Consider the following 11007-nt stretch of genomic DNA (forward strand, 5'->3'; position numbering starts at 1 on the left):
CCCATGGCTGGGTAACTTTCGACTAATTGTCTGGCCCTACTGCCCTGAACTGTAGCTTGAAGTAAATATTCGATTTTATCGTTATTGTGAATTGACTTATCCTCATGGACCTTCCGAAATTGGGCCCAAAATGCCAGCCAGCCTCGTATACTTCTATCATAGTGCTTAAATTCTATTCGAGGTAACTTAAATTTACGCCTACCTGTAGAATTTTCATTTACACCTGAGTTGTGGCTGTTATGGGTACCTGTGCTGTCAACTGTGTTCACTTCTGCAGCTGTATTACCATAGAGTTTATCTATGTTGGACCGGAACGTAGAAAAGGTTTTGAAATAACCATCCCGATATTCTATTTCCCGTTCAAGTTCGATCTCCGACGCGTTCGCCACCATTTCCAAAGCACTTAACTCATCAAATTTATACCGTAATAAGTCCCAGGTAGTATCGATTTCGGAAATATCGCGTATCTCGGCAGCTAAAAGCCTCTCGAGAGCGGTGGTAGTACGGGTAAACGTGGATCGTAATACCTTGCGACTTTTGACTTTAATATCCAGTTGTTCACCCATTCTAAATCAAGTTTTGAGGTTAGCAAATGGTTTTCAATCGGTAATGTAACACTGCCGGTACCGGTTTTTGCAAACTTGTTAAGCCAAGTCTAAATGTGTGCCGTTTTCTCTACTGAGTTTCACTCAACCACACGCCCGAAAAGCAACCCGGAAAATCACGTTTTTGTCCTGTCACGGTCGCCAATTAATGTCGCGCCATCTCAAGAAAACACCGCTTCCTGAAGCCACGTAAGGTGATCCTGGTAATCACTGTCCGGTCTTTGACGAGTGGGCACAATAAAACAACCCGATTCAAAAAGAACACTGGTTTAATAACAAGAGTCCTTAAAATACTCGGAAAACCCCAAAACGTGTTACATCCCCCTTCTCTGGTTATCTCAACAACAACTCTCCTCTTTTCTTAACCTCACTCCCACCTTTTGCGCGCGATACACACGCCGTCAACTAATCGACGCGCCGCCTACCGTATGAAAAATGAACTGATAGCTGCCACAAACAACGATCTATTCTTTTTAAACAATAATTTGCTGGCTCCGACATTAGGTATGAAATTGCGATTGTAATCTTACCTGGGCTAGCAGGCGTTGTATGCATTATCACCATTGAAAAATATACATTTACCTGAATTTAGTGAATAATAAAAATACAATAATTATTTCAGCTGCATGTAATTTTTTTTGACACAACAAAACAAAAACAAAACAACAAAGTGACAAGTTGGCATTTGACATCACAACAGATCCAAGATTGTCTATCAGCGGAACTTCTTTCCTCAATGCGATACGCCGGATGACGTCACAGTGAATGCTCGAGTGCACTATATGCACTTAATACCCAAGGGATTACAGGCGTTGTCCGTGGTTTTGTATTACTATTTGATTCTCTCTCTTCATTAAAGTAGTCTATCTTCACAGAGTGGAGGCATTACATTCTTCTGCGAAAGAAGTTCTACGAAACGAAATATCAAAAAATTTAGATTCATTAAGTATTGGATTTATTGTTTAAAAAAAAACATAGCAGCAGCACAAAGATGTTTTCTTTACAAGCATAGTACTTGATAGGTAGATATTGTCTCATATAAGTGTTTTCTAGAGCTAATATTTAAACTCACCACAAACTACTTTATTAAAAAATATTACTACTATTACTTAACATGCTTTTAAATAAGGCTACATATACCTACTCGTAAGACATATTAGCTTTAAGGTTCAGAAATGCAGTTTACTGAATCAACTAATGATGATAATGTTATATTGTGTTAAACATAAAAGAACACTGTAAACTGCAATGATTTTCACTTTTCAGTGAATGTTAATATTGGAACTATAGTATTAATGTTAGTTTGAATAAAAACAGTTAACTTAGCTCTAAACATGCTTTTATAATGTTGTGTTATGTTATAATGTTGGTAGTTCAAAACATTGCACCATGTTTCACTCTTCACTTTAAATGTTATTACTCTGTAGAAGAATTCCTAATTGTTGTGTACATTGGCAACATTGCCCGCTAGATTGGCATTTCTGGTTTTTCGGTGGTTTGTATGGCGAATGGCGGGAAGACGTCATTCTGCGAGCAACGTTTGTACAAGTAAGAAGTAACATGAGAACGTGCCTGTAATGGTGAAGTCATTCGAATAAACCCTGTCTGATCTCTTATTAGTGTCTTCCACCGGTCCATCTAGCGATGTAACACAATCTCAGGAATAAAATATTAACAGAGACGCAGTGCTTCCATTGACGGTCTTAGATAATAATACTTTGTGATGTATTGTGTTACTGTATTGTATTTTGTAGTTGACACGTTTAATGTTGTGAATATAGTTTTTATATTTTTAGTCCATTTTGAAGATCGCATAATTTCCATCATGTATGGATGGATGTTAACCCTTTCTTAAGGGAATCGGTGAAGCAAAACGTCTTATTGAGAGGCATTTTAACAAAATGTTAAAATTACCATAATTTTCAAGTCACTATTTTTCCTACCTGCAAAACTTTTTTGGCGACAAAAATAACTTTTGCACATTCCCCACACCTTTAGCTATTTAATAAAAAAAAATCACGCAAACAAGTTAAAAATTAAAGTCGTAATTTGGGTTAAAAGATTGCTCGAACTTCGGAGCGGAAAAGTTTGCGCGTTGTTGTCTTTTGCAACACACGATTATAAAGAAATATTAATGTGTGAACGACGAAAAACAATAAGCGATTTAGATTGAAGTAGTAGTGTATTCTCACTCGTCGTCTCATCAATAAATTTTTTAGGTCTTAAACCTCTCTAAAAAATGTCCAACATGTTACGAGCGCAGAAGCAGCTCATCAACAGGGGCTAGAAGAACATGTTGAATGTTAAAAAAAGTTATACAAAAAACAAAAGGAAGCTTACCTAGTACAAAATTACAAAATCATTACAGAATGACAGTTTCGTATAGAAACCGGGGTTCGCCAGATTGTCCATAAGTACTTATTAATAGTTCAAAAAGATTAATTATGTCGCCTGTTAATTAACCTGTCGCTGAGCGAGTTTGTGAAAGTAATAATTTTTTGCGGCAAACAAGGCATACCCTTTAGAGGTAAAACTGATTCGGGGCGAATCAACATTACACCAGAGTCTGAACAACCACTTCAGAATGATGGTAATTTTCGAGCACTGTTGCGATACGCAGCCGAATCTGGGGAAAAAGATCTTTCTGAGCATTTGGCCACATCTCAAAAGAATACCCTTTACACAAGCCTTCAGATCCAAAATGAAATAATAGACATTGGTCCTAAAATTATTCAACAAGCAAAATTGTTTGCAAAGTCTCGCTGTGCTTGCGATATATAGATTCAAAAGATGTTTAACATCATAAAGTTAAAGAGATGTTCCTCGAGTACATTCCAACTGTTGACAGGATCCGGTCTGCAAATCTCACAATTACAGCTCTGAAAAAGCATGTTCTTGAATGTTCTCATATGGTTGGTCAAGGCTACGATGCGGCTGAAGCTATGAGTGGATATTTGCACGGTGCCCAGGCATATATTTGTCAAGAATGTGCTTTAGCTCTTTATGTACATTGTAGTGCACACTCTCTCAATCTTGCTATTGCTGACTCTTGTTCACAGACAGATGTGCAAAATTACGTTGGGGTCGTACAGTCTGTTGGTTCCTACTTTAGACATTCTGCTCAACGCACTGCCGTTTTGAAAGGTAAAATTCGAGAGCTATTACCGGCTGACCATCAAAAAAGCCTGCTTGCAATGTGTGAAACACGGTGGGTTCACAAGCATGAAGCTGTTATGAGATTTAAAGAAATTTCTCCATTGTGAATGCTCTCGAAGTACTCCAATCTAACCACAATAAAGGAACATCGCAGCAAGCTGTCCAAATGTTCAACACACTTCGATCTTCGAATTTTGTTATGTGCCTAGTGATTCTCCAAAAAGTCATGAGCTATACATTGTCGCTATCAAGACAACTACAAGCAGTTAACACCGACCTCATAACAGCATTCAGCCACGTGGATGATGTTATTAATGCTTTGCAACTTTTGAGAAATAAAGTTGACGAAGAGTACCTTTATCTGTATGAAGACGCAAAGGTGATACTCGAAGAAAATGGTGGTATACTGCAAATGCCACGTATCGTTGGAAGACAAATAAATCGCTCTAACACTCCTGCTTCGGATATATGCACGTACTAGAGAAGAATAAATTTATTCATCCCATTTCTAGAGAGCAGAATTCAACAATTAATCGAGAGATTTGCGAAACACCGTAAAGTAGTATTGATATTATCTAGTGTGTTACCTCCAAATTTTGCCGCCATGTCTGAAATTGAAGAAGCAATTTTCTATGTATTCGCCGGTGTTACCCGAAAGAAATATTTCTATCATTAAAGCAGAACTTGACGTGTGGAAAGCAGCTATGACTATCGCCTCCCCTACTCCAAAATCTGCTTTAGAATGCTTAGATAAGTGCGATCAAAAATTATATCCAAATATTTATACATTATTGCAAATATTGGCTACCTTACCTGTTTCCACTGCTACACCAGAAAGGACCTTTTCAAGCCTACGGACACTTAAAAACTACTTGAGGAACACAACGAGTGAGGACAGACTGAACGGCTTGGCTCTCATTAATATTCACTATGAGATAGATATTGATGCCAATGAAGTATTGGATATATTTAAAAAGAAGAACAGAAGATTAATTCTGTAGTGTATATTTTAGTTTTTTTTACATAATTCATATTTTTTATGTAATACGAGTATAAGGGATATTCACACATTACACTTTCAGCAGCTTTATTTTTTTTTGAAACCAAACAGTAAATAAAACTTGTGTAAATGGCCATAAGATATACTTTCATTATAGATTTATTACACTCGAACACGAAGTTTTACTTGTTTTGGGGTTTGTCAGGTAATTATTGTACTATTATTGAAAAATACCAGTTGCTACTTTCCTTTTGCCAGTAAATATTTGGATCAAAACTTTTTTTGAGGTTAGTGTTGTTCCCATTATTGATGATTATTGTTCCTGAGTGGATTAAGAGATTAAAGACGTTTTCAAAAGCCCTTTACTCAAAAATTGTGCAAAGATGACTGCCAAATATGTTGTTAAACCCTCTAGCATTACTGAATTCTTTGATAATGATTAAAAAATTATAAAAAAGGGAGAAAATGCCTTGGAATCAAACCATGTTAAAAAAATTAAATTTGATTTATTAACGTTGAGAGGTATTTTAGGTAGTATGAAAGACAAAACATATCAGCAAGAGGTGAGTTTTACTAAAGGTTCTGTTGTTTTTTGTAATTGATTATAATCTATTTTCCAGATTTCGTTTCACAGAGGATATGACATTTTGGATGCTACATGTTCTTGTCCTAGGGAAATAAAATGCCACCATATAGCCACTTTAGTGTTATTTGGACATCACAATATATCAGTAACTGACAAAGAGTGCTTATGGAATATGCCAGGCCCTTCATCTAAGGGTACAAACATACTGGAGTAGTTCATCTCGCCGCGCTGCTCGCCGCACGGCGACTATGAAACAAAACCATTGAAACACATTAGGAAAAACATACTGGAGTAATGCACCTAGCCTTTCACCTCGCCGCGCCACTCGCCGCGACTCCAAGAACAAAATGTTTTGTTTTTTAGCAGGCAGCTGCCTGGAACTCGCTCTGTGATTGGTCCGCTGAAGGTCACACACCACAGTGCGCGGATTTTTCCAGACTACAAGAAGTTGTCAACAAGTAGCAGTCGGTGTATTCATTTATTATTTCGAGCGTTGGTGTGTAAAGTTTTATTATGGATAAAGATTTATTAATCAGCGAGATTTACCGAAAGCCTCCAATTTGGGATCAGCGTCATAAATCTCACCATAATAGATACGTTCTAGATAAGTGCTGGGTAGAGGTTGCAACAAATTGTAAAATAACAAGTAAGTTAGGAGAGGAAGAGATTAAGTTGGGCAAAATTTGAAAAACTTTTATATTTCGGAAAATTTACGGGAATTATCGGTTTTAACTAGTTGTAAGGTTAGGATAATGTACTAGTTTATTAATGTTGTATTACATTAATATGTATTAGTTAGTTTATGTCTTATAAAGGCATTTTTTCGTAACACCAATTTTAGTACCTAATATCTGTAAATATTACTGTAATTACATCCTAGGTTTATGGTCTCCTCCGGAAGTATTCTTTGAAAGCATTTCTGACTGCAACAGACTCCACTGATGCGCGATTGTTTCTTCTTGTTGCTTCAATATCAGGAAGTATTGCACTATCCGTTGGTGCCTCAGTCTCAATTTTATTTACTATGTTTTCTCTGTCAATTATGGTGTTATGAAGAATACAAACAGCTTTAATAATGATATCAGCTGTCAGGATGTGTTTCAATAGCTTTGCACAATATTCTCCATTTCATTGTCAAAATTCCAAAACTGCATTCAACCGTCTTACGTGCTCTTGACAACCTCTTATTAAATAATTCGTTGTCATCGGTGAGATGGTTTCTTGGAAATGGCTTCATCAAGTTTTTTAATAAGGGATATGCTTCATCGCCAATAAATACAAAAGGGGCTTTAATATCGGATTGTGGAAGCAGACTTTCATCTGGGATGTTTAGTTTTTTTTTCTCCATTAACTTGTAAAGTTGCGAATTCCGAAACGTTCCTCCGTCGCTTTGCTTTCCGTATGCTCCAACTTCAATACAAGTAAATCTACAATTGGCATCGGTAACTGCTTGCAGTACGATATAAAAATAAGATTTGTAATTGAAAAACATTGTTCCTGAGTGCGTAGGACAGTTTACTCGAATGTGCTTCCCGTCTATGGCACCAATGCAGTGTGGAAACTGCCATTTTTCATCGAAATTTTTTGCTATGTTCTTAAAAGTTTCTTCGGTGGGTGTCTTCATATGCAGAGGTTGCAAACAGTATGGGACTGTTTGCAACCTCTAATAATATAAAGTCGTTATTTCCTTCACAATTATTGCAACAGTGGTTGCTCCCATTCGAAAAGAAAATGCCAGGCTTTTAAATGAGTTTCCCGTAGCTAAAAACCTAAAAAATACAATATTCAATTATAATTATTTAAAAAATGTAGTTTTACTAAGTAAAAGTGAATTTGCAATTCAGTTCTGTAAGAATTACATATTGCATTAATTATGAAAAGTGTGCCATGCAGATTTAAGAAAATTAGGCAGCCCAAAATAATTTTGTTTGATCGAGTTTTTGATTTTTTTTATCGCTTTGAATTTAATCTTATTTCTCACTTTTCGGATCAATTAGTGCTTAGTCGGGTTTTTGATTACTTTTTTTAAGTTTCTAAATATTTTTCAGTTGCAGTAGCTAAAAAGACATGGAAGGTACTACGACAACAGTTTAAAGTGCATTTTGATAAGCTTCCGGTTATGCGTTCAGGAGGAGAACCGCCTGAAGATACTGTGGAATGGCCTTATTTCAAAAGTTTATTGTTTTTGAGAGACATTTTTGAAAAAAGGACTACAGCTGGTAATTTGAGCGATTTGGAAGAAAACAATGGAAATTTGGTTGATAACAGCGACGAGGACCCAGACAGACAAATAACGGACAATGAAATTACATCGCCACCACCAACGCCATAGTCCCACATATCAAGTATTGGATGTTCTTCGGAAGCTACCATAAATGTTCATTCCTGCTCTACAAATAAAGCTTCGATCCCTTCAAGAAAAGTTGATCTTGGATACAGAAAACGTTCAAGTCAGATTGATATTATAGGAAAGAATTTGTTGGCTTTAGAAAAAGAAAAAATAGAAATGAAAAAATCAAAAGTGGTCTCAAATATAGACAGGAATGATGAAGACGTAGCATTCTTTGAAAAAGAAAGATATTGAAAATGCCCCAAACGGAAAACCCCGGAAAAATACTGAAAATTCCCCAACGGAAAACCCCGGAAAAATACTGACAGTGCCCCAATTTACAGTCTTTAAAATTACTACAGATAACGGTACGGTTCTAGAAGACTTACTAACGGCACGGTTCGGCTAGTAAAGTTGCGTCAATCTTTAAGCGATCAAAAATCCCCGTTTTCCGGTGCGCGACCGTCTTTTATACAAAACCCAACGGTCGGGGCTGTTAATAAATCTAATTTAAAAAGACGTAAAACGGCCTTTAAAACTAGCGTATCAAATAAGAGACGAAGACGTGATCTACACCCTGTTATTAAGCCGTAGTTTTTAACACAAGAAGGGAGCTATTTAGTCTAATTTTCAATTGTACCGTCATTCTCCGAATTTCTCCGATCCTATTAAATACCTTCTATACCATCCACTGGGGTTTTAGTGATCCTTTTCCACATCACAATAAAGTAAACCCTACATATATTACCTCAAAGAAGATTGTTTAGTACTCGAAAATGTAACAATAAAAGAAATAATGGCCGTCAAAATGAGAATCACCTTTCATTAAACAATTTGCCTATACAAATGATTTTGATTAATAATAGTGTCACAAGTAGATTTTCGTTAATTACTTAGTCAGCAAATAATCGGCCACTGACCGAAACAAGTCGTCGACCACTTGGGTTGCAAAATAAGCAATCGAACCTTTTAGAACGGAAGCTAGCTAAGGTGTTGCAATCGCCGGTCAGCAATAAGTCATCAATTGTTCGGACAATGATCCAAGTGCTTAGACAAGCAATTAAGAAATTGAACTGACTAAGGGATCGCAATACCAATAAATAGCCGAGAAATTGGGAAAGAAAAGTTAGTCAGAAATTATCCGCGAAAACTAAACGGTTCGGTCGCGAAAGTTAAGGGAACTCTACCCTGACACTTACCCTCGTCCAAAATGGTTTGTGAACTAATTATCATGTAAGTACAAGATAATTTGAATTGAACCAACTTATGTCTGACAATGCGTCTTATAAATTCAGTATTCATTTAATCTTTCTCTATGAATAAACGTTGTTGTTTTTGTTATCCAATCTTTGAGTTTAACTTGACTACGACCCCAGCCTACACGTCCCCGCGTTACTTCTAAAAATTAGATCGTGACAACTTGGTGGAGGCGCCGGGTATTTCTAAATGTAGGTCTTCATTACCTACATGCCGGGTATGTCATAATTAGTATGTATTGTAACTTTGAAAAAAAAAAAAAGTTTGAACTATGAAAAGAATATACAGAGTTAGTAAATTGCATCAAACAAGCTAAGACGGCATTAATAACAACGTTTGTCAAAGAAAATGTTTTTTTTGTCAAAAGGGCTAGTGACTCAAATAAGATCTTTGAAATAAGAAGAATCGAACTTAAGTAAAAATTAAAACCAAAAATGTGTTCAATTTTTTTTTGTTTGTTTGTTAAGAAAACTAGCGAGTATGAAACAAAAGAAATAATCGAACTCGTATAAACACCTGATAACGTAGCTTAGTTTTGTATAATAAAAGTGACACATAGGGTTTGTTCTTACAAGCGACCTGTTAAAACGAAATAAAGGTTTCTTATTATGTTGCGGTGATGTAAATATGCACAACAATGATTTGTGTTCTTATAGCGACTTCAGCTATTACGTTGTGTACTTATGAGTGTTAGGTGCACATTACCCCTAAAATGGGATGAAAATACCCCTAGATTGGGATGAATTTACCCCGTGCAACGGGATGATGTATAATTATTTTGATGATGTCGCAGCGTGTTTAAATAATACAGAAATGTCTGTATTGGTAGAAGTACATTTATTTTAAATGGCACATAGCACTTCTGTTTGCTGTATGTGTAAATAAGGGCCGTAAAAAAATTTTATAAGAACAAACCCAATGTTAAAGTTGAAAACAAGAAAAAGAAAGACTAATACAAACATGTTTACAAAAAGCTCGTTTCTTGTCTCTTTTAATCGGATGAAAATTGAAAAACAACTACATTTGTCTAAACTTTCATGTATCGAAGATTCTTAATACTGACAGCAATCGGTTATGCGTCACTTTGGAAGTTTTCTTGTTGGTTGTATTTATTATTCACTTTAAATCATTTCTTGTATTTTTACGTTTCCTCAAAGCACATTACACTCACATTTCAATGAATGAATAGATTTGATCAACTTTTTAGTATAACTAAATTATTTTTATCTTAAATAAACTGTCAGACTAAGTTCGGCTCGGACGAGGGTACGTCGAGGGGTACGAGTAACGCGAGGCTAAACGATCAGCCACCAAGGTAAAATAAGGTAGTAATAGTAGCGTCAAACTTAGTAGCTGCCGCGAGAGCAGACCAAAAAGAGGAAACATCCTCTGATATGTACATGATGTATTCTTTTATACCACTTGTACGTGCCTCATTCTTTTCATAATTATTATAGCACATAAACTCATAAAATACGTAGTAAACTGCAGGAAAAGCAGACGCCGTGGAAATCCGAAGTCGCCTATAAAAGAAAAAGAAAGAATTGAAATGACTAAGATGGGCGAAAATAAAAGCTCTACAGAACCAAAAATTTTTACGCTCGAATTAAAAGAAAATAAAGAATTACGCTCACTCTCCCAAGGCGAAACAGTATTAGCCCAAATAGAGTGTACTAAAGTACGCAAGTGATTTTCCTTAGTAAGGGAAAAAGGAAAAAATGATACATGTATCTACAATTAATTCTTCTCCTATGCTGCAAACGGATGACGATCACTTTGTTATTTAAGTCATCGCGGTACGTATACGAAAAAAACTGCTGATGAATAAATATCATCGTTATTTCATTTCCAACTTGCACAATCCAGCATACGAGAATAATTAATAAAAAGCGCGCGCGAAGATTAATAATTACATAATGGTATGTAAAGAAACAAAATAATTATATAAAAATAATAAGGGGCAAATGAAAGAAAAAGTATATTGGGGCAAAAAATACACTACGAGCATATGCGGTAATTAAGTACCGTAGTAAAAATATGGGGCGTTAAATTCCACGGGTTTACAATTTCAAAA

At 35.9% G+C, this 11007-nt stretch overlaps 1 protein-coding gene across 1 annotated transcript; it reads left to right on the top strand.

The window, feature by feature from the left end:
- The first annotated feature begins 5607 nt into the window (after positions 1-5607).
- On the top strand, positions 5608-7907 carry LOC145736548 (uncharacterized). The gene is made up of 2 exons (XM_081990993.1): positions 5608-5993; positions 7396-7907. Exons 1-2 carry the CDS (start codon positions 5861-5863, stop codon positions 7677-7679), a joined length of 417 nt encoding a protein of 138 aa, XP_081847119.1. The 5' UTR covers positions 5608-5860; the 3' UTR covers positions 7680-7907.
- The last annotated feature ends 3100 nt before the right edge of the window (positions 7908-11007 follow it).

This window comes from Ips typographus, linkage group LG12, assembly GCF_016097725.1.
Source record: "Ips typographus isolate SLU linkage group LG12, UJ_Ityp_2.0, whole genome shotgun sequence".
Lineage (NCBI taxonomy): Eukaryota > Metazoa > Arthropoda > Insecta > Coleoptera > Curculionidae > Ips > Ips typographus.

Excerpts from the sequence above, each read along its gene's own strand:
- LOC145736548 (XM_081990993.1), top strand. The coding sequence starts at position 5,861 with ATGGATAAAGATTTATTAATCAGCGAGATTTACCGAAAGCCTCCAATT. Across the intron at positions 5,994-7,395 it reads AACAAATTGTAAAATAACAA|TTGCAGTAGCTAAAAAGACA; the intron begins GTAAGTTAGGAG and ends AATATTTTTCAG.